The sequence below is a fragment of the Chelon labrosus genome, assembly GCF_963514085.1.
Source record: "Chelon labrosus genome assembly, chromosome: 22".
NCBI lineage: Eukaryota > Metazoa > Chordata > Actinopteri > Mugiliformes > Mugilidae > Chelon > Chelon labrosus.
Genome location: NC_140355.1, coordinates 17,545,342 through 17,569,144, shown reverse-complemented (window position 1 = coordinate 17,569,144; position 23,803 = coordinate 17,545,342). Strand labels below are relative to the sequence as shown.

The 23,803-nt window shown below is 42.6% G+C and overlaps 1 protein-coding gene across 2 annotated transcripts in view; it reads left to right on the top strand.

Moving 5' to 3' along the window:
* The window catches only part of garnl3 (GTPase activating Rap/RanGAP domain like 3), a 77,555-nt gene extending 57,154 nt beyond the window's left edge, over positions 1-20,401 (top strand). Inside the window, exons 17-31 of one of the 2 annotated variants that reach the window (XM_084571662.1) lie at positions 1,846-1,920; positions 2,007-2,121; positions 2,238-2,264; positions 2,353-2,457; positions 3,219-3,335; positions 4,821-4,987; positions 5,612-5,770; positions 6,181-6,247; positions 6,578-6,685; positions 8,297-8,415; positions 8,858-8,993; positions 11,488-11,547; positions 13,682-13,900; positions 16,108-16,228; positions 16,313-20,401. In XM_084571662.1, the coding sequence (XP_084427788.1) occupies positions 1,846-1,920; positions 2,007-2,121; positions 2,238-2,264; positions 2,353-2,457; positions 3,219-3,335; positions 4,821-4,987; positions 5,612-5,770; positions 6,181-6,247; positions 6,578-6,685; positions 8,297-8,415; positions 8,858-8,993; positions 11,488-11,547; positions 13,682-13,900; positions 16,108-16,228; positions 16,313-16,478 (1,761 nt within the window). In that variant the 3' untranslated portion in view covers positions 16,479-20,401. The remainder of the gene's footprint in view (positions 1-1,845; positions 1,921-2,006; positions 2,122-2,237; positions 2,265-2,352; positions 2,458-3,218; positions 3,336-4,820; positions 4,988-5,611; positions 5,771-6,180; positions 6,248-6,577; positions 6,686-8,296; positions 8,416-8,857; positions 8,994-11,487; positions 11,548-13,681; positions 13,901-16,107; positions 16,229-16,312) is intronic. The other variant, XM_084571663.1, reaches the window with a different exon arrangement.
* Positions 20,402-23,803: the final 3,402 nt, after the last annotated feature.

The window sequence follows — 23,803 nt, the reverse complement described above, 5'->3', positions numbered from 1 at the left end:
TTCAAAACAGTTGAGACTCATCAGAGAATGGACATGGATCTTCTGAGGGTGTCCTGTGGTGTTTGGGAACAGGATGTTGCTGTTCTTCATGTTTTTTTTAGTTGATCCTAAAGCGTTTTTGTGTGTGTGTCTGTGTCAGGCTGCATCCTGCTGGGAGATGGCTGCTGCCATCAAGGAGTGTCATTGCTATGGGGTGGGGGGCGCCTGGTCTGGTGTAGGTCTAAGTTTATTTATAACTCATTATATAAACTTGTTTTTAACCACTAATAATCCTGAAAAGATTTTGCCATCACTCAATGATTACGTGTCCCTTTTAAAGTGCAAGCACATTTGACTAGTAGCTCCATCACCAGCTTGTTTAACCTTATATAGACCAGGCTTCAGCCTCTGTGCAAAGCTCATTTGTTCATTTTTCAGTCATTGTTAACCATCGCAGCCATGACACAGACGGAACAGACGATTAGAGGAAATTCTGTTTTGTACCTTTTTAAACTAATCAATTTACATCTCAAAGTAATTCAGTCGCTCTCATTTCCTTTGTTTTTTTTTTATCTCCCGTTTTCCGACCCTTGTTCTCCGTGTCGCTGTGTGTGTGTTTTCTACCTTGTTTCTGTCGCTCTCTGCTCATAAACACAAAAGCAGAGGCGTCGACACACTGTGCTGTAAAGCATGAACACAATGGAAGGCAGACGTGTCGTGTCATCGATTATCCCGTTTTGCAGGGACGGGACATTTGTCCTCGACTAAACTCACTGTGCGCGCTCGCTCATTGCAGGGTTCACATAATGCACATTGATTTCGTGGATGTCTGATAGGTCCGAGTATGTTTTTTTTACGGGTATTTTTTCCAATGATGATGTACAGTGTACTGCTAAGCCATTATACTGTTGGTTGGTATCCACTTCATTATCTCCAGACTGCCTCTTTATGCAGATATATAAACAGCGATGGTGACTGTGCAGCCTGAATCTGATCAGATGGTTCCTGCTTGAGCATGAGTACAATCTGTATTCTGTTCAAATAGCTTATTTTATCAGTTTTACTTTATTATTCTGACGTTTATTTCTGCTGTCAGTCTGCGTGTCCACTCTGTCACAGCTCAATAAGCATAAAAAACAAGGAGACAACAATGGCAAGCTATTATTTATGAATAATGGAATACACAGTGTGTAGTTCGGCAAGCCCTGTCTGTAGGGTCCAGGATTTTGAAGGTTTATATATTGTTTAAATATCAAATGCCACTTGCAACCACCATCTGAATCAGTGGTTTCCAATCAGAAAACATTAGAACTATCCAGTATTTAGTGTGTTGGGCATTGTTGCTATGACGGTTAACATGACCTGTTCAATAGGTGAACTAACAGTGAAGTAACTAGACATATGGCACAAGGGAGAACTACACAATATTAGGAAGGTTGTCATAATGTTATGACTGATCGGTGTTTGAGGAAGCCAGCCAGCCAAACATTGGTTGAAAAAAATCCTGTTATCTCTCCCTTCGGCATGGCGTCACCCAGTCGCTCTGATGTCTCATGAATACATATTTGTGCAGCAGGACTTTATTATTTATTTATTTATTTTGTTCTCTCTTATCTCATTAATTAGCTCACAACCCCTTCAGTTTATCAAGTGACCCTTTGAGGGAACTTGACCCCTCGACTGGCAAACAAAATAAATGAACCAGCGTCATCTCAGCCAGCCGCAGTAGTAAAATGCAGCTTACACATCGCTGCCTCAGTGTAAACTATTTCATAAGATTATATAATGGTCACTGCTTGAAGGTGTTTTTTTCGTCACATGTGCGTTTTATGTTGTGAGTCATACCTGATGGAATTTCTTCTCCAGGCTCTGAAGCTGAAGACCATCGTGAGGGGGGATGCTCCGACCAGCCTTGTTACCACGGGCCTGTGCAGAAAAGAGGTGAGAGGACATTTGAGGCTTTTACACTTACACAAAATTTTCAGCTTATTATCTAATCAAGGAATTTGTGTGTGCGTACGCTGCAGCCATGGGAGTCCCAGTTGTTCTGCAGTACATTCCCCTATGAGATCGTGTGCGCCGACTCCTGGGGTCAGTCTCTCCTGGCGGCCACCGACGCAGCAGGGGTCATGCTGCTGGATGGTGAGGTCCTCCTAATTAATATATGTGTGAACCCACCCGTCCGTACTCATTCAATACTAAGTCGAATGTCAAGGCCAGCCACTAACATTATGATGATGGTGTTGTCCGCGTTTCAGGCCCCGATCCAGCCTTGTCCAGCGGTGGTGAGTGATAATTTGAATAATTCAAAATACTTGCTCACTTCTATATTTGTATGACTTTATTTTTTTGATGACATGATTTGCTTTTCAGAGACGCAGACTCTGCCCCCGGTGCAGGTGTTCGACAAAACCATGGCGGTGAAGCAGATGCACGTTCTCGAGCCTCAGGACCTGCTTATCACCCGAGCCGACAAAGGTGGGCTGAATCCTTCCCACCCGCACATCGCAAACCGCTTCCCTCCGCGTCTTTCTTTGTCATCCACTCATTGCCTCGGTGCAGGATTTGCAGCACGTCGTCTTTCTCATTATTTCTCTCTCTTATTTCATCTCTGTCATCTCTCCCTGTGTTGTTGAGTACATACTTACCCTTTCCACCTCTGCTGGTCCAGTGAGCACATTGATCGCTGGCTGTGATCTAAGGCAGCTGACCTATAGACGACCAATCCCTGTAGGGCTTGTGTGCGTATACACTAGTGTCTGTCTGTTTATCCTGCAGGACTAGATTGACTGTAAGAGTGAAGTGGACCGTAAAGGACTGATGGATACGCCGACAGATAAAATGAAACATAAAAAGAACCCACAAATGGCATAAACTAGAAGTCACTGTGTGCTGAAAGAAAGCAACACATTTTTGTTTCGTGTTTGCTTCGACCACAAGAGCATGTAATTAATTACCCCGCAGATGATTAGCTAACCCTAATATTGACAAACAGGGTTGACTTGGGCTTGATGGTGATTATGGGACGGCGGCGCGAACATTTGTCACGACTGTGTGCGTGCGTGTGTGAGTGTGTGGGCCTTGATAAAGCTTCTGAGAAAGCACGAGCCCCGAGAAGGCTTCTAGTAATCCGCCCGCACGCCATTGTCTGGTCGTGGGAGGATGCTAAAAAAGAAAGAAAGACAAATTACGAGTAACCTCCGCGCTCACAACAGAGGCTGCTTTTGTTTCGCTTCCAGGAAAGGACGCTCGGCTGTACGTGTTCAGGCTCAGCACAATGAAGAGGGGCCTGGAAGAGAGGCAGCTCGTCAGGAGCAAGTGTGACAGCCGGGAGAATAAACTGGAGAAAACTAAAGGTACGGCACGGGGCGACATACGCAGCGTTGGGAGCAAAATATACTGTGAGCCATTATCATGTGCTTTAATTCAGCTGAAAGTTGGGGGTTTTGAGTCTGTCTTAAAACATGTGGTTCATGCAGGGGGTGTGGTGCAAAATTACGTTCCAAACTTGATCTGAAGATACTATAAGATCTCAACATCCTAAGTTAGACAAATCCAATTATCATCTGATTGCAACTCAGGGGGATGCAACAAGTACATTTTATGCAACAAAAAAAATTTTTGCTCTTTACTAGCCAAGATTGGAAGATACCCAGCTGATTTGATTAGGTCGCTGAATCTTCATTAACTTTAGTTAAACTTCAGAATAGGCGGACTGGATCCAGTGGAATCTTTGTTAGGGAAGGGATCTCTTAATAAGCAGCATAGGACAGTAGCTTCACCAAGAGTTTGAAAAACACACCTTTCATATCAGCATATTCTCATATTCTTCATATTCTCTGGTTAAACATGGATGGTTGTTCCTATAGGTTCACTTTTGAAATGATGGTTTGTGGGAAACATGGAGATTTAAATGTAAAGTTATTATTTCAGGTTTTAGAGTAGTGCAGTTTAACCCTATGGTCACCTAAATCCCTGCACCTCTGCGCTCTTTATAGAAACCACCTTGAAATAAGTCTAGATGATCATAAATCCTTTAAATTCTCAGACTTGTAAGATATTCTGTTTTTTCTAAATGTCCTACAAATAAATAGGCAAACTCAAACTCAAAAAGTGGTTGTCAAGATAATATATGAATGAACTTGACAAAGAAATAATAGCCAATAAATTGTCAGGCTAATATCAGGATAGATCCAGGAAGTGGTTAGCTTACCTAGCTATAGTCGTCATGACAACTACAGCAGTAAAACTGTTTATTTTTATATTTTTTTTGTCAGAATCAAACAAGTTATGATAATAATTGAGTTTTAGAGGGCTGGTGGACCATTTTTTTAAATGTTCAGATGGAACAAGGCTAGCTGTTCCCCCCCTAGTCTCTGTGCTAAGCTAAGCTAAGTTAAGCTAACCGCTGTATAATTAGCATACACACTGATCTAATCAAACTATTTGTTTAAATTGTGTCTCTCTCAACTAGTAAAACCACTTCAGGCCTAACATATTGAGTAAAGCCCTTTAAATCAATTTGATAACATAACAAACTTATTTATATCGTAGTAAATTCCTCAGTTCGTTTGTTAATTTATGCGTAGAATATCACACACAAAGTTTTACTACGATTTAATTAGAACAGTCTAATTAGCCTGAAGTGCGACCTTAATGAACATCCCTTTTGCATCACGTACACATTTGACCCGCCGCTGGCGTTGTGCCAGTTGTCTGCGCTGGCCCGCATTGATCTGTGGGATGGTGCCAGGGAACAGCACCTACAGCGTAGCACATGTCCAATGTACTCTCTGTCTCTCTGTCTCGGCCCCCACACACCCTGCAACTCTTTGTCCCAGGTTGTCATTTGTACTCTATCAACACCCACCACGGCTCAGAGCTGAGGATAGTAGCAGCCATCAGGAACAAACTCCTCCTCATTACCAGGAAGCATCCACGCTTCGAAGGGTTCAGCGCCGGCGCCATGGGAGCAGACTCTCCGGTGGAGGAGTTTCAGTACATACGGGTACGACAGTCTCGTCATAAGTGGAAACATCAGATAATAGTATGATGGAACAGTGAGTCACCTGTGCAGACAGTTAAGGTTTAGAGATTCCTCGGTTGTCCCAAATGTGAAGATACCGACATGATAAATAATATTTTTATATTCAAATATATTTCCTTAGATATCCTTATCACCAATAGCCATTTAAAATACATGAACTGAATATCTATTTTCAAATAGAAAATAGTCACAAGGCAGTTATTAAACTATCTCCACCAATCAGCCACATCATTAAAACCAGTGACAGGTGAAGTAAATAACATTGACCATCTTGTGTCAATACAATGTTCTGCTGGGAAACTTTTGGACCTGGCATTCATTCCTGTGGATGTTACTTAGACATGCAGCACCCACCTAGACCAGACCAGGCACCCCCACCTCATAGCAATGACACTCCTTGATGGCAGCAGCCATCCCCAGCAGGATGCAGCTGGAAGGAAATAGCACAACGTGTTGACCTGGCCTCCAAATTCAGTAGATCCCAAACTGATCAAGTATCTGTGAATTAGACGGCGCGTAAAAGAAGTTCAATAGGCGCGTAATAACAAAGCGCATTAATATTAATTTGTATCATCCACTCGTTAGGAGATCTGTCTGTGTGACCCTCCGGTGGTGATGGCCCTGGTGGACGGGCCGACGGGCGAAAATGACAATATGATTTGCGTGGCCTACAAACACCAGTTTGACCTGATCAACGAGAGCACCGGAGACGCCTACCGGTTACACCACGTAGACGCCAACAGGGTGAGGCAAACGTGCGCACACTCACACACACACACACACACACACACACACACACACACACACACACACACAGATTCCCTTCCCTTCTCTGTTTTTATGTGATGTCCACTGAAGCTGAACTGAAAGCCTCAGTTTACCTGCTGATTACCGGGCTGCTTTGGGGAATCAGCACATTGTCATTCACAGCCACCAGCTGGGGAGAAGAGAGAGGAAATGAATGAGCAGGCTGCTGGATGAACAGCTGTTCTAATTAAATATCGTATTCACTTCTCCTTTGAGAGAGCAACCAAAATATAAACAGTGTATACCTCGAGGGTGCCTGACCTGACTTGATTTGCTGTGGTCTATAACGTCTGACCTTTGGAGCTCGTTCACATGATTTCTCTGAACTGACTTGTCGTTGCCCGCAGGTAAATTTTGTAGCGGCCATCGACGTGTATGAAGACGGGGAGGCAGGTCTGCTGTTGTGCTACAACTGTGAGTTTGACCATGAACATTTCAGATGTTATGTGATTCCGGTTGTCTGTGTCTACTGTCAAAGCCGAGCCTCGGTGCTTTTTTTTTAGTCTGCCACTGGAATAAAAATCACAGAGCAGACTGCTCCAGAATATTAAGAGTCAGGGGTGGGTTTTCAGAATGCAGCCATCTATTTCATCACTTGTCTGCTTTTTTTTTTTATTTCAAATCTCTGGATAATAATAGAACAAATAACTGTCAATTCTCGTTGATCTCTCAAACCTCAGAACACAGTCAATATACAACAGTAAACAGAAGGTGGAAAAAACTTTAATTGTTTGTCTCTCACAGATATTTGCTACTACAAGAAAGTTTGTCCGTTCAACGGCTCCACGCCGATGATCCAGTCCAACACCTCCGACTTCCACTTCAGCTGGAACCAGATGCCCAATGCTATCGGTAGGTTGCCACAGCAACAGCGCTCGGGCCCCACCCTGTCCGTGCCGCTGCTGGCCTGGCCTGGCCGGAGCTTGCCGTCGCCATGGAAACACCGTGTGTAGCCAAGCCAAGCATCAGTCTGGCCTGTGTGAATTTGTGTGTGTGTTTTTGTGTGCGCATGTTATTATGAACACAGAAGGTGATGAAAAGCAAACACAATCGGTATTAAACCTGTAACCCCGGCCCGTGTTGATAACAAAAAGCAGCCGCTGTGGTCGCCAGTGCATCTATAATGTGCCCTCCCTTCTTTCACACATACGCTAAAGCAAGTAATGTAGAGTAAAAAAAAGTAAAATAAAAATATTCTGAAACATATTCTAATCTAATAACCATTTTAAACAGTCATGATGAAATGACACTTGATACTTGATACTTTTTGAATCACTGCCTACAAATAAAGGTTTTATATTTAATACATGATGCATAAAACTGACATTTATAGCAATTTTCATATTTTCCTGATTTAAAAATGTAAAACAAAATATATATTAATGGTTCCTTATTAGGTGCCAATGATTAGAACCTCCTAAGGTAGTGACATGTGGAACCTGTCTTGTTTAAACCTTGGACATTGAGGGACTGGCTATAGAAGTGTGTATTATTATTATTATTAAACAAGACCTAAAGAGCTAAAGACTTTGGAAAAACGGTTGTGGATGTCTATGATGGAGCAAATATAGCCCAAGACTGTTGAATGCAAAAAGAAATCTCCAAAAAAACGAAGCTGTGCAACTGCTGCTGGTGTCAAAGTGCATGAATATGTCAGAAAGGAATTTGACATGCATGAGAGGTGTCTCAAAAACTGCCAGTGGATGGATGGATGGATGAAGACAGAGTTGTTTGGCGACAGTATCGGTCAACATTTTAAGACTTTTAAGCATGTTCGTGGAAGTTAAAAGGTTTTTAGATGCTTTGCTGCCGCACCGACTGGACAGCTCCCAGTGTTTGATTCAACCGTGAATTCTGCATCATATCAAAGAAAAGAGAGACTGACGATCAGATCTATTTAAGTTGAAGCAGAAGTGGACCATTTAGCAGGATAATGACCCTAAGTACACTAGCAAAATCCATCAAGAAATGTCTCAAAACTAATGGACTGGCCTGGTCAAAGCCCAGGAATCCCTTTGCATTGTAGTCAGGGGATTTTAAAGGGGTGATACATGAATAAAGAAACCACAAGTTATTATTACTAAAGGCAGTGATGCTAGCTTTCAGAGCCAAAGACTGTAGCTTGTCTTTTCCACGTAAGCATATTCCATATATTTACATTTGTGTTGAATAAATGATTGAAATGGATATTTCCAAAATATGACAACAATTTCCACGGGATGCATTTTCAACTTGTCACATCAAGGCGAGGAGCGAAGCAGCATCTGGAGCTCCTTGGAGAGAAAACTCAACCCGATTCTTGTCACTCTTACTCTTCTGCATACGTAATCGACTAATGATGACATTTCAAAATGCCACTCTGGGTGAAACTATTAAATGTCTCGCGCTGTGGGAGTTGGGGAGTTTGGGAAGTCGGTGCAGTGGCGGCTCCGTGTTCATTGCATGCTTGTGCTGTCTTTGCAGTCTGTGCGTTTCCTTACATCCTGGCCTTCACGACGGACTCCATTGAGATCAGACTCGTGGTCAACGGCAACCTCGTGTACACAGCTGTGGTCCCAGAGCTACAGCTGACTGCTTCACGGGTCAGTATGACACTATTCACAATACTGCACCTCCAATCAACGTTTAATGTATTATTTTATGTTCCCAAACCACTTTTGGAACCTGCAGCACATTTGTTTTTCACTATGGTGAAGTCCCTCAAGTCTGTGAATGTTTTCTCCGTTATAGAATTAGCTGTCTCAGCTCTCTCATTTCAATCAATCTTTATTACCCTCGTGGGAAATATGGCTAGCGGGCTGCATGGCTACGGAGCAATAATGCACTTATAATTTATACACAAAGATAATTCAAAACAGAACACCGTGCAACTGGCATCAAACAAATACCTCATTTAACATCTTTTTCCTTTTCATCTTTCACCCTCTGTTCTACTCTTAATATTTCCTGGCCTCTCCACGTGGTCACTATTTATCTATATTGATGTGATTTCCTTTCTGCGTGCTCCTGTTCTTCCACCCACAGTCGGACATCTATTTTGTATCGTCGGCTCCCGTGAGTTCAGCCTCCAACTGCAGCTCAAGGGACACCAGTTCCCAGAGTTCCCCGCAGACGCCCACCGGCTACGAGATGCCAGTATTCCCTTCGCCGCTCGGAGATGGTAAGAGCTGCACGGCAAATGCACCAGAGGGTGTTGATACTGCATCCCTGACCTTAAAAGGTTTTCCAGGCCGTGTTTGGCCTTCTCCGCTCCCTGCGCCCAGAGCTCGACCTCAATTTACATAAACTTGTCTCAGCAGAACGGCTCACTGGCTTTCTACTCGAGGGTAAGGGTTCGTTTCCCACAGCTTAATCGTATGCGGTTTTCTACAGAAGATATTTAATTGTATTAATGTCTCCCATGAGTATTACCTCATCTTTTATTACCGTTCAAAACTTAGAGGAATTATTTCGACGAATGTTATTATGACGAATGTTAAAATGACGTCATTGTTGGCTCCTCACAGGGCAACTCTGACTTTTATAACTTACACCGATCAGCCACAACATTAAAACCACAGACCGGAGAAGTAAATAACATTGACCATCTTGTCACAGTGTTCTCCTGGGAAACTTTTGGACCTGGCATTCATTCTTGTGGATGTTACTTAGACATGTTGCACCCACCTAGACCAGACCAGGCAACCCCACCCCATAGCAATGACACTCCTTGATGGCAGCAGCCATCCCACCCACAAAAACACTGTAAGAACAACTCAAAAAACATGAAGAACAGTACAAAGTGTTGACCTGGCCTCCAAATTCACTAGATCCCAAACTGATCAAGTATCTGTGGGATGATCCACAGAGGCCCCTCCCCTCAAAGGCCCCCACTAACAATGTTCTGTTGCCATACACCAGAGGACACCCTCATGTCCATTCTCTGATGAGTCACAACTGTTTTGGAGGCACAAGGGAGACCTACACATACGAAGAAGGTGGTTTTAATGTTGTGGCTGGTCATTGTATATCTATAACTTAGAACCCTGACAATAGTTTTCCAACTTTTAGATCGTTACCTTCAAAAGTTAGTACTTTAATTCCATTACGACCAAGGTTTAAAATTAATCTGCAGCCTTTCAAGCAGCCACTTGCTTCCATTTATTTCGGTATAATATGAAAGTCATTCTTGCATTCTCCTAAAAAAACTTAGAACATGAGAAAGAACATCCATCACTGTGATGAATTAGCCATCTTTGTTTAATTGTCTCTGTTGCATTTGACATTTTAAGGCTGATCTGTTTTGAAAACTTTTCCCCGCTGGCGTGTTCACGGATTAAACTGCGGATAAACAATGACGTGACGAGTCGCGTTGTCAGAGAATCTAACACGGGGCAAACAAGCGTGACAGTGGTGATAATGGATCGTGTTTTGTCCGTTGAAAGTTTATTTCACTTAATATCAGCGAAGTCCATGGAAAGGCCAAAACCAGAAAGCACATTGTCTCTGGGTCACAGCCTTGGCTACAACGGTTTCCGTGAAGCTTGATGAAGGAGACATAATAAAAGTAATAAAAATCATTGTAGTCTTTAGAAAATGCTGCACAAAAACTGGGTAAATAGCACAGTGGTTGAAGGCTATGTTCGGCGTAATGAATCAAATAGAAAACATAATGGTACTGTTCGCTATAATGAAAGAACAATGAATGGGGCTCTGGTCCAGAGGGAAAAGGTAATAAAATAAGACAAAAACATAGAACATCCTGTAATGCCGAACGAAACAAATATGAAGACAGACAAAATATCAAGGCAGCAGTCAAATGTGCACCATGATGGCTTATGTGTCCTGTGCAACCTCCAAGTATCTGCAGATCGATTTTCATTCAATAAATGAATGAATGGAGACCTGTGATTGCAGCAAATTTGGAAATTCAGTCCAAAATGCGGATAAATGGGCTTTGTAATTAAATGAATTAAACATCCTTACGATCCTTTGAATTCTTTCAAAACTACATATTACCAAATGAGACTAATTACCTATAAACCTCCCACCGCCTGCCATCATCATTCAAGGCAGAGAATGCTTTCAAGGATGATTGAGGATCAATATGAGCCCTTCCCACCTTCTAGCCCACGTCCACACTCTCTCTCCCCCATCTCTCGTTGTGTGTTTGACCAGTCGGCCCCTCGCCTCGCCCCGTTCTTGACCTCTATTGTCAATGCCGTTGATAACACGCAGGTTTGTCGCTCATCACCAGCCGACGGCCTGATGGATGATGGCCCCTCTTTGTTCATTAGACTGTTCCTAGCTGTTGAAATGCGTCCGTGTACTTCTGATGGCCGTGTACTACCTGCTGCTGTGGTGTTTTCCTGAGGGGAGCGGGTACTTGCGGATTCCATTAAGCCTAACAGGGAGGAAGGTTTGGCTGTTGCTGCTGCTGCAATTAGTCGAGGACGGGGTTTATGCTTTTAGGATGCTTTGGGAAACCATTTCTCTTGAAGGGATTCTCATTTCCTTTCCCTGTTTCATGCATTTAATTCTGCATCACCCGGAGACCTAAAAGAGGACCTATTGTGTGTGTGTGTGTGTGTGTGTGTGTGCGTGTGTGTGTGCCTAAATGTATGTTACGGTGTGTTGTTCAGTTTGTGTAACCCTCTTCTTCATCCCTGGTTCAGATTCTATACGGATCCCCTATGGTACCAAGCTTTCCCTGTACATGTCTAAGGATGCCGAAGGTACTGCAGGATTCTCCCACAACTTGCCCTCAGCTCACAAAAACACACCCATAATGCCGCCCCACTAACATGCACGTGCTCCCAGAGTGTGTCACCCTGTCTGCTCCGAGGCGGCATGTTGACTTGAACGTCGGTTGAATGTTAAGTGAACATTATGTCTTCCCCATCCCCCCTTCTGTCTTAACTAATTAAAGCATTAGGCGAGGGGAAAAAAAAAAAAGAAAAAGGTGCCGGAGCGCAAAGTCAAAAGTGAGGAGACGGAGGTGAGAGCGTCAGTCAGGGCGCAGGGTTTTTGAAATTACAAGGGGTGGGGAGGGGGGGGAGTAGAGGCGAGGAGACGCGATGAAGGTATGCAAGAGGAAAAGGGAGGGGTTGTGTACAAGTAGGAGGCTGGGAGAAAAAGGAGGGAGAAAAGGGAAAGAGGGAAGGAGAAGACACGTCTGCCGCAGCATGATTTACAGATTGCACTGTCGCCATGGAGACTTTTGTCAGCCCTCTCTTCGATTCAAAGTGGTAGTCCAAACAGTGATGCCACAGTCTAATGGTGTGTGCCTGGAGGGGGGTGGGTGGGGGGGGGGGTGGGGTTGAAGGGCTGCTGACAAAAATCCCATCCTCTAACTGCCTGTGCGCCTGCCGTATCTGCTCCTTGGGGAGGTTTTCATCTGATGTAATCGCATCAGTAATGTGAACAAGATGCTGTTACTGATGTGGCTGCTGGCCGCCATCCACCTCCACTGGCTTAGACACACACCTGCAGCAAAAACGGCTCTGGAGAATTGGACTTCAATTAGTGCTGAAAACATCCCTAACATTTATGTGTAATTCATTAGCCGGTGTGATGGAGTGTGACACTTCCCCTGGTCCAGAAACGTGTGAGGAATATATTGATCTCTTTGATTATATATTCCAAATAACTGCATGCTTTACTGCATTTTCTTTTTCTTTTTTTTTTATGTCTTTCTGCTGTGTGACAGCGCAGGTACACGACAGCGGATCTTTTAACAGCACTGACACGGTGTACCTGTCAAACATCAGCAGTGACCCCCCCTATTTTTCTCAAAGGCTCTTTTACTCCCCTCTCACCTGCTGGCATTTCAGAGGACACTGTCCTCTTTTGTGCAGCGTAGTCCCCACTTTGATTCCTTCTTATCAGTGTTGCGACCAGCCTGCCTCAGTGCAGCAGCAGTGTGTGCGGCTGCCCCTCGAACTCCAATGCCGCCCTCTGATGGCAAGATTGGGCGCTGCAGGTTGGCGCGCTGCAGCTGTGCAGAAAAACTAGAAAATAAATTTCTAATGTCCGCTTTAAGCTTTTTAGTGTCACTGCTGAATAATAGATGGCCTGTTAATAAAATTGTTATATTACATTAGCTCTCTGTGTTTAGGGTGATTCACTTTAAGATCGCATGCTGTTTCAGTAAATAGGACGATTAATCCACCTAAAGTGGCTTCCTTTAAAAATGGAAGTTGGATTATATCGTATCAGATCATGTGTGAGAGTGAGAGAGAGTGTCATTATTCACATTTTAGTAAATGGAATATCAGTTATATAATAAGTTTTTAGATATATGTATAAAAATGTACTTGATACTTGCTCATTCTGTTGCAGCCACTGCCTGCTTTGAAAACTTTCCTAACCGGTGCATTCAAGGACTATTTCTAAAATCGGTTAAATTCTCTACCTGCAGCATGTTTGCTGTTTGTGTTGAGAGTTCAGTGTTTACAAAGGCAGCACACCAAAGCAAAGCTTCAATCGGCTGAATGATACAGTAGTAGATGGTCCTTGAACACACCACGAAAAGAGTTTTAAAAGAATAGTTTTGCAAAGCCGACACCAGCATCTGTTTAATTTAGATTTGTTTGACATAAAGACTGAAAACATGCCTCTTGTGCATGAGCAGATAGCTCAATGGCTTAATTGATTTTGTACTAAAAGTTGCTAAAAGTGCTCCAGGCCAGGAGTTTGACACATTTTTTATTAGCGACCACACATTCCCACCCTGTTATGTCTATTTTTGTCTCTCATTTCATGACCTCTCTTATCATCTGCCTTTTTTTTTTCGTTCTTTAACATCCTCACCTTCTTTCTCCTGTGTCCATCCCTTTTTTTTTTTCCTACCGGTTCTCTTCCTCCCAGGTGAAGCAGCATGTAAGCACATCTTCAAGATCCCCCTGTGTAACTTGGTGGGCCGCAGCATCGAGAGACCCCTGAAGTCACCTCTGGTCAACAAGGTCCTGACGACGCCGGCCCCCGCCATGGTGGCCTCGACTCCCCTCATCTCCGCCACTCACTCGCTCTCCTTATCCCGCATGGAGATCAAAGAGATAGCCAGCCGCACACGGAAGGAGCTGCTCGGTAAACTGGAAAAGAGTTTTACATTCACCAAAGCATTTATTCCGTATTGATGTCGTGACAGAATTTAAACAATACTACTTTGGGAAAATGTTCTAACTGGCGTTCATGTTGAGTTAACTGAGAAGATCAAGAACTATAGATGTAGAAGCAAACAGGCGGACTAGTACTGTCTAAAGCCCCAAAGCTTCCAAATAAGTCTTCTGCTGCCTTCAAATGGAGTTCGGAAAAGTTGAAATATACAGACCCTTATCCAAAAAGTGTTTAAAAAATGCAACTGGACTTGAATAGTTTTTTGAGAAGACGTTTCATCACTCATCCAAGTAGCTTCTTCAGTTCTAAGGGACTGGTGGGAAGTTGAGGTTTAAACAGGAAACTCTGTGGGTTTAACCCATCACGCCATGGGCACGCCATGTGGCCAATAACATGTGAGGAATTAGGATCATACCATTATGTGAAATCAGGGAGAGGGGGATAGACGCTTATGAGTGACACCCATAAAGGAAGCAGCATCTGGCTAAAATTTAAAGACATTGGGAATGGCAGATCAGAGTGTTAAGAGTAGGATCCACCACAAACCTGCACAAGGAAATTTGTACGGTTTGTTTACTGAGTTTGGTACTGTTTTTGTTTGTGTGGATTTGACTGCAGTGTTTTGTTCATTTGCAACATTGGATGTTATATGTATTTGCTGTGTTGGGCTAAAATATTAGACTATAAACGAGCTGTTCGGGAGCCGTGGCATAAGAGCCGACTCTCAGAAAAGAACTGAGCTTCCCATCACTGCTAGATACTTACCTGTCGTTGAGGGGGGATTGTTCGTCCCTGTCTTCTTGCCCTATGAATGGTGGTCTAATGACCCATTATCAGTCAGAGGCTCCAGTCTCAAGGTGGTGAAACTTCTTTGGGACAGAAGTTAAAACTGTATTGTGAATTGATGGCAGATTAAACTTCAGTGCCCCTCCTCTGTTTAGAGAAGATTTTTCCCAATCTGACATAGATTACTTCCTTTACTCCTTTTTCAAACCATCTGGCTAAGATTTGGTCTGGTCGTCAACAGAAACAAGTCAAGCACGTTTCTGATGGGTTATACCCACAGAGTTTCCTGTTTAAACCTCAACTTCCCACCAGTCCTTTAGAAGTGAAGAAGCTACTTGGATGAGTGGTGAAACGTCTACTCAAAAAAAAACTCTACAAGTCCAGTTGCCTTTTTTTAAACGCTTTTTGGATATACCATGACCTGGATGACTGAGAACCTTCACAGACATAAACAGACCTTTCTTGTGGTATTCACAATCTCATAATGAATGGAAGCTATGAGGTCACGAGTTGTGATGTGTTTCAGAAATAGTGGAGGTGGATGGTGTGAGAGATCTGTAATTGAGGCATATTGAAGTTTCTTTTTTAATTTTTTTTGGGTTGTTACCCGGTCATTAGCTTGCTAAACTGTTTTCCTCAGTGACTTCTGGACACCGAATGTTGACTTGCAGCGGTGTTTTCTGGCTGATGTTAGCACTTGAACCAGAAGTATGTTTGTCTTTGCGACTTCATGTGTCATAACTAAAAGCTCTTGAGCCCTGTCTCTTGCCTGTGAAGCAGCAGAAACTCCAAGAAATGACTGAACCCCCTCTGAAGCCAAGACGCTGCACAAAAAAAAACTGTATTTCACCTGCTAACGAGATGCTTTTCTTTGCAGCTCGTGGCTGTTTTGACTCACGGTCTTCATCAGGGTCACCTTGATGAAGGCCATGAAACGCTTCACTCTAATAAAGTTGTTCTATTTATTACAAGTGCTGCTGGAGTCTTGATCTTCCTACAGTTTATCTTCTTCTTCCATGAACCTCGCGCCAGAAATGCAACATTTTCTCCAGCATCTTGTTTAATTTATAAAGAGGTTGTGGCTTTAGAGTGGGTTCACAGAAGTTCAGACTATTTCTTGGCCAGTTGAAGTCGTTTCTAGGACTTTCTACTGCTGCTTCTGCAGGTCGGTGTAATAAAGTTGTTTAATTTACTACAAGTGCTGCTGGAGTCTTGATCTTTGATAGATTAAATGAGATACATTTTTTGAACAAGCTTTTGTGGCGCTTAACTTTGGACTGAAGAGCTCCCCGGTTCATAGTGTTTATACTGAGCTAAGCAACTTAAACTGGTGAACATTCACATGGTTGTCAAACTCATGTCCATTTTCTGTTAACCTCACACCAACAAAGGCTTGACGGAGGAACCAAGTGGGAAGCCAGACAGCGGATCGGTCAAACAGAGAAAGATGAGCAAGAAGAATACTGAGGAGGAGCCCAAAGCACGAGCACTGACGTCAACAAACAGTGACAGGTAACTGGGACAGCTTTGACGGGAGCCTTTTAACGGCGGCATGTTGTTCTCTGAGCTTGAGACGTGTCTTCCTCTGCACGACAGGTTAGCCTCAGAGTCCATCGAAGCAGATCTGGACGTCCAGCTGCATTGTTCGTCCGGTTCGGAGGCCGAGCCGGAGAAGGCGGTGCTGCGAGCGGAGAGTCCGCCTCTCGCCAGCGCGTTCCCTCTCCCCACATCCTTCGAAGAAGATGTCCTGGACCTAAAGTGAAGACAATCCCATTGTGCACTTCTCTGCCCACCCACTCCTGTACTGTCACCATTATTTTATTGGTTGGTTTGCTTTTAATTTGTTGGTTGTATTCTTTTATCTTGTCCTTTATTTTTTTGTTGTCGTTGCTGTTGTTGTTTATATCCTGGTATCTTGAGTCTCCCCATTCATCGGACAAGATGGGTGCAGCGGGAGTTAGAAGACGTGCGTGTGCGTGTTTGTTTTTCGTGAGCAGTCCCTCAGCCACTGTGTGTTGGGTGTTTGTGTTGCCCCTCCTCCCCCACCCCTGCAGCAAATAACCCAAAGAGGCCGGGGGGTTGGGTAAGATGCCGCGCTTGAACTCCTCCCAACAGCTTTTGAGATGACAGTTTGACGCCACAAACTGAATGTAAATCTGCGCACCGAGGCACGACACAAATCTCTGTATTCACAACTGAAGCCGCTAGAAATGAATATGTTTTTTTGTATATTATGTGATTATTTTCAGTCCACTTCCAGATGTTGTATGATATGCATATGTACGTGTACATCTGTTTATACATGAAAGTGCACACGGCGGCGGGCGCATGTACGTGTCTGGCCTGTGATGCATATTTATAGATATATTATATAAATCAATTTTATTCCCATATTTAGTAAAAGTATGATGTTTTATGCTCTCTGCACATTTTAGTCCTTATTCTTCTCCCGATTCACAGTGTACAGGTAGACAGGGCTGGAGGCAAAGTCTCCCACAAGTGCCATTTCCCAGCATCCTCCATTAAAGTACACCTCTAATGGCCACCGTATTCTGGCGTCTGATGATAGCGTCCCGGACGGTGGTCCACATTAGATTTACAATGGTGACCCTTCACTCTAATTTGGATGAATTCACTCACTGGAGGCACTCTCTCAAAGCCACACGCACTAGGAAAGAGCCAACCTTGAATCTGCGTGAGCTGCCTTTGCAATTTTGCAACTGTTGTGTCTGTTAGAAAAAACAAACTTTTGGAAATTACAAATCCACAACTTGATACCACAGCCTGAGACAACAGAAGAAGTGTTTGTAGGGGGAGGGGGTGCTCTTTTACTGACATGTTTGATGGTCTAAGATGTGATGGTGCAACGGGAGACATAACCACAAAGTTTAGTTGAAAACCTAACTACACAAATAAAGTGTGAATACTTTTATTTCTGTCTTTTTATGTACACGGAAGCTGTAGAGGGTTAATAAGAATCAAAGGAACTGTATATCTTTAGGAAAAGGCCATCTTTACCCAGCCAAGACTAAACAAAAAAATAATAATTAATCAAGTTAAATTACTGCCATGAAAATTATTAACTAAACCTGAAAGGCATATGAAAATGGGAGCCTACATTGAACACATAACTCTACAGCGGACTCGGTGCTCACAAGGACCAGCTGCTTATAAACTTGAGGAACAGAAGCCCTGCTGGTTTTCACCCTGATTTCCAATGATTTACAGCTGGGACACCTGGTGCTACAAATGATTGGACAATTGAATCTTCCGCCCCCTATAGCCGGCAAGCCTCTAAATTTGCTGATCAATCACGGTTCCTGTCACTGAACTTTCAAGTTTTTAGGTCAGATCCTGACTGCAAATATCGGAAGTCGAAACCAAACTTTTTAACTGGTTGTCCTTCAATCAAAATCTGTCAAGGAAACAAGATTTTACTCCTGCTTGTTTCAGTTTGTCCCCGACTATTGGTTATTATAATGCAAATTGGAACCCAGTTCATAAAGTTGGAGGACTCAGGAGGGAGAGATATTAAAAAGATAGAGATATTAATTTTTTTTGTCTCTAATATGAATCACGATCTTGCAATATCCTGCATTTCCCATGACACCGTGTCTGTCATCAAACCTTTTCCACCTCTTGCATGTCAATTTCCTTCAAACTCTGCAACCCAGTTTGTAAACCAGGCTTTCTGCTACATGCTGCATTCACGTCGTACCTGAAATACCGTAGTCATGAGTTTTTGCTCTTTCAAACAAAGTTGTAGCTGCAACTGGGAAACCGCATCAGTGTGATTAAATCCATCTTAAATGCATATGGTGTTATATTGTGCAGGCTCAGTATTTTAATCCTGTTATTATAAAGGGAACGTTTCCTATTTCTATCATCCATCCAGTATGATCTGAATGCAGCATAAGTTCAACTCTAGTCAGGGTTATTTTCTCCAGAACATTTTTTTCTTGTTCATGTGACAAGACCAAAATGACTTGCAAAATGAGTGGAATGTCAAAAAGTATGAACTAAAAGACCGCAAAGCGTGTTAGTTCAGGTCTTTTATAGTCTCTCGTTCCCTCAGGACTCCATGTGGCGCAATCAGCACCGGAGCTGCCCGGGCCAGATGGAAACAATCACCTGCAATTAACTCGCTGGCAGGATAAAAAGCTCGCAGCACGCTGGGCTCTTAGGAAAGGCACACGTCTCGAAAAAGTCTAGTCATCGCTTGTGATAAGAGTATGCCCTTTCTTCGTTTTGAAATCAGTCCTGTGTATCAGTGGGAACACTAATATGATACTGGGGGAATGGGTCAGTCAAAACCAAAGGAGAATGCTTAGTAACAAACCGGTGGTGGTGGTTCTGACTATGTTAATGTGGGTATGAGAACACTTTTATGTGGTGGTTTCACACAGCAGCCTTCCAGTTTTGCATGAGCCTCCTCTTCCTCCTCTTCTCTCACCCCTTCCCACTGCTCTCCTTTGCCTGCTTCAGCGTCCAACACTATAACGTAACTCAGAAAAAAAGGGAAGAGAGGGATTTTTACAAAGGTACTCTAGTGTTTATTACTCTGAATGATGCCGGGTGACTGGGGGAACGCTGCTTCTCCCGCTTCCGTCGTTCCTATTTCTCCTGTATTTCCGTCGAGTAGTCTTTGTTTCTACCTCCCCTTGGCATTTCCATTTTGTTTTTTCGTTGTTTTTTTTAATTTTTTTTTTTGTATTTGAATCTATATTTACTGTTTAGACTGTTGCTGAACCTCTCTGTGATATCAAAATGAAAGAAAATCTACAAAAAAAACACCAAGTGTCTTAAAATATTGTATCGCCATCGTTTTTAATGCCAAGTACTACTTGTAAATGTTTGTGTATCAAATGTGGCCTCAAATGAAACTGAACTATATTATTAATATTATTATTATTATTATTTGAGCATTTATTTTAAACAAGTGCTGTAGACCACTGCTGTGAAAGTAGTTGATTCTGTTCATTGATATGTAATAAATATTTATGAAATTTGAAACGGGTTCGTTATTTGTATTTTCGCACATACGTGTTTTACTATTTTTGTCTTTCACTGTAGCACTGCAAGCAGAGTTGATAATTAATGGATGGTTGGGCTAATCGCTTTTTCACAGTACTACAGGAGTCACAAAGTTGTTTAGGTGTCAGCAGCTCGCGAAAGTCGATGACGGGAATAAATGTTAACAGGCTAGAGGAGGTGTTCAGTACAATGTAGCTCTAAAAATAAAGAAAAATTAGAACCACAAAAAATGTATTACTATCTCCCTGCAATCTTTCAGTTTTTCTTGTTAAATCCAACATGTAAAGTATTTAAGCATGCATATATTATCTCCCCTTGTTCATTGTCTGCCGCTGTTTTGAAACTGTGCAGCTAAAACCACAAAAAAAAAGAAGCTTTGATTCTTGCTTCTTGATTTATTGATTTTAAGAACCCTTACCTTAAAAGCAATAAATCAGGTTTAGTTCCGTTAGTTTCGTAAAAACCAACATGCAACACTTCTGCTGCGAATATAAAAGCGTGCATTCATTATTTCCCATCTTATTAAAAACTGTTAACTGCCAGCAGCTTGTTCAAAACTGAGAAGCTAAGTTTAAAATAAGGAAGAAACGCCCTTCCACTGGCTTCTTTAAAGGAAATGTTAAAGCCCTTTACAAAACGGTGGCTGCAAATATCAAGTGTCTTTAATGATAATTATGTGATTTTTTTTATATTAAATGCTAAATGCTAACTTTAGCCTGTTAACATTCTAAAAATGGCAATGCTAACATCTTGCAGTCAGGTAAACTCAACATTTCTGATATGATGTGTTTAGCAATAGTGTGCAGCCTTTCCTTTTGTTACATATTCTGCCTTCAAACGAAGGTCTTGATTATAAAATACCCAAAATGGTTGATTCTCAGTTTGTAAGTCGTGAGAACACCGCTGTAGGCTAGCACTGGCGTCTAGAAGCCACCAAGGCTAACAGTTTAATAAGCTAGCTACCAGGTAACTTATTGTAAGAGATGCAAAGGCACAAGGCAGTTGGGAATATCAACATTTTTCTTCAGGAATATTAAAAAACTACAAAGAAACTTTTGGCTAACACATTAGCAGGTTAACAAGTCGGTAACGCAATAATATTTCTCTAACACTTTAAAACTACAACATAAACTTCACAACTAAATCACAATTTATTAACTTTAGTAATTCAAATTTGATCGTAAAAAAAATGTCACCTACTCATAACGGTCGGTGTTCAATTTATAAGTCGTGAGAATGCCACTGTAGGCAAGGGCAAGCATTAGTGTCTAGAAGCTAGCAGCTAGCAGCCAGGTAACTTATTGTAAGAGATGCAAAGGCATGAGGCAGTTGGGGATATCCACATTTTCCTCAGATATATTAAAAAATATGAAGAGAACTTTGTACGACTAAATTACAATATATTAGCTGTTATGCCTCTCTGCCTCCTCCTCCACTGGCTTTGCAGTGGCTGTGCAGGTGTCTTTGGCTTAATTACCTTAACCAGCCACACCTGAGTAGAAGAGGATAAAGGGTGAGGTTGAGGCCTGAGACGACCACTTTTTCAGCTGCAGGGGCTCACCATGTCTCACCTGTTGCCTTTTTGTTTTTCTCTTTAATGAAATAAGCCCTTATTTTTGTAACTCTGTCATGTGTCTCCACTTTATGCTGCGGCCCTCGAGCCGCTGAGGTAGCATAAATTAACTTGAGGGGGGGCATCGTTCATAATAATAACTTCGAACACAGTTTCTAGCAAGTGTCGGCATCAAGACGCCACAGAGGCTAACAAATTAGCAAGCTAACAAGCTGGTAACCCACGATGTAGGAAATCAACATTTTCCACATGTCTTACTTAAAATTAGCAAAAACTTAACAAAAACTGCCATTTTAAAAAACATCTGGCATCACCATATACTTCTTTTTTCATTTGTTTGTTGGTTAAATCAGTGTAGTGTCTCCGTCTCTGGAATCAGTACCAAATTCTGTCTTTGTACTAATGCTGACTCAAAGGAATAACGTCCTCTCGTCTCACTATGTACTGCCCCTGCTATAGGCTATGTGATTGAAATGACAATAAAAAATCTCTTTGACCTTTGACCTTTTAAGTGCAGATGAAGGACTCTTGAGTGAGAAGATGCAAGCCACATGCCACATGATTTGTGGAATTTATGTTTAATGCATTTAGTAGTGATGGGAAGTTCAGCTCTTTGCTGAGAGCCGGATTTTTTGCCACAGCTCCTGAAGAGCCCAATACAGCAAATACATATTTCAAACATTCAACATATTTCATTTGAAACATTCAACAAAACACTGCAATCAACTCCAAACAAGCAAAAACAGAACCAAACTCAACAAACAAACGATACAAACGTCCTTGTGCAGTTTTGTGGTGGAACCTACTCTTAATATATTTTTATTTTGCAGTGAAGACACTCTGCTCAGCCATTCCCAATGTCTTTAAATTTCAGCCAGATGCTGCTTCCTTTACGGGTGTCATTCATACACAGTGTCTATCCCCCTCTCTCTGATTTCACATCATGGTATGATCCTCAGTCCTCATTATTATTATTATTATTGGCCCCATGGCGTGCCCATCAAAACAAAGTTCCACCCCCGTCCTCACCCGAGCAGATAAACAAAGAAAAGGTAAATAAATGGGGAGCTGGCTCTCACTAGATGGGAATCGGCTTTTCCGATTCACTACCAAGCATCGGCTCTAAGAACCGGCTCTTTTGCTCATGACACATCACTAGTCTTTAGTATTTCACCAAGATACATGCTTCAAGCATATTTCTGTTCATAATATTAACAATAACGTGAATCTTTTAAAAACACACTGACATTTTAGACCTGCCTCAGTGCCTAATCCACTGCACTTTATTTACTGTACAGAAAAAAACAAAAAATGGAAAGTGAAAGGTCTAAACAAGAACCACGTCTGCTGGCATTTGGCTCGAGGAGAGTGTGATTATGGAGGCCGACGCACAGTTTGTTCCCTCTGAGGGTTAATACTGGAAGTGCTTCCTGTGTGTGGCCACGAGGTGGTGGTAAACGGCCTTTTGCTGTATCTGCACTGTAATGAAATCACCCAAACAAAGAATTTTATCAAGTTTCTCACTTGGGAAGTGAAAACTGCCTCTCACTTTCTCTCCACTGGGCGAGCCCACCCTCTGAACAATAGATCACGGAGTTCAACATAAACTGATCTCCTGACGGGGAACAGCCAGGGGCAACACAAGCAAAGCTTTATTTACCCGATCTGGTGCAAAAACGAGAAAAAGTGAAACATTTATTCTGATCTGTGGAAAGCAAGAATGAAAAAAAGAGGGTCATGAGCTTTCTCTTTTCCCTTCACCCTAAAGGAAAAGGATAATTGGCCAGAAAGTTGACAAATACACAGGATATAGACACACCCCTGTCCCTTGAATGCAGGCTTTATGTTTCACCTAGGTTGTATGCATTGTTGACGCTCAGTCAGTCAAAGCAAAGGATTTTCCCAGTCCTCCCACCTTCTCTGGGTTTGTTATATTTCTTTTGTATTCAAGAAGCCACTAACAATCACAAATCATTCCAGCTCTGTGAATTCAAGCTTAGTCATCATCACCGGTTGGAAAATCACTGGAAGTGGGATTAACGGTGGATTGCGTCACTTTCAGAATTGAAAAGCCGAGGGAAACACCAGGAAACGACGACACAACGTTTCAAGTTGCCACACGTATCATAATTGTGTCCAGTATGAATGCACGGCTGAGCACTCACTCAGTCACTGACTTGACTGACTGAGCGCCGTCATTAAATATATGGCGTCTCAGTACTCTCCCGGCCCCTCAGTGGAAGACAGCGAACACAGCCAAAGACCTTATATAACAGGCGGAGGAATGCTGGATCTTTGCCGCGGACTTCTGGATCATCTCACTCTCTCACACAAAATGGGGCCCCATCCCCCCTTTTTTTCATTATTATTATTTTACAGCAGAACACACTCTCTCTGCAGCGCCGGGCAGAACCCAGCAATGCCCTAAAACACAATCAGATCTACAAACTAAAGCATATCTGAGTAAAGACTGGGCCAGC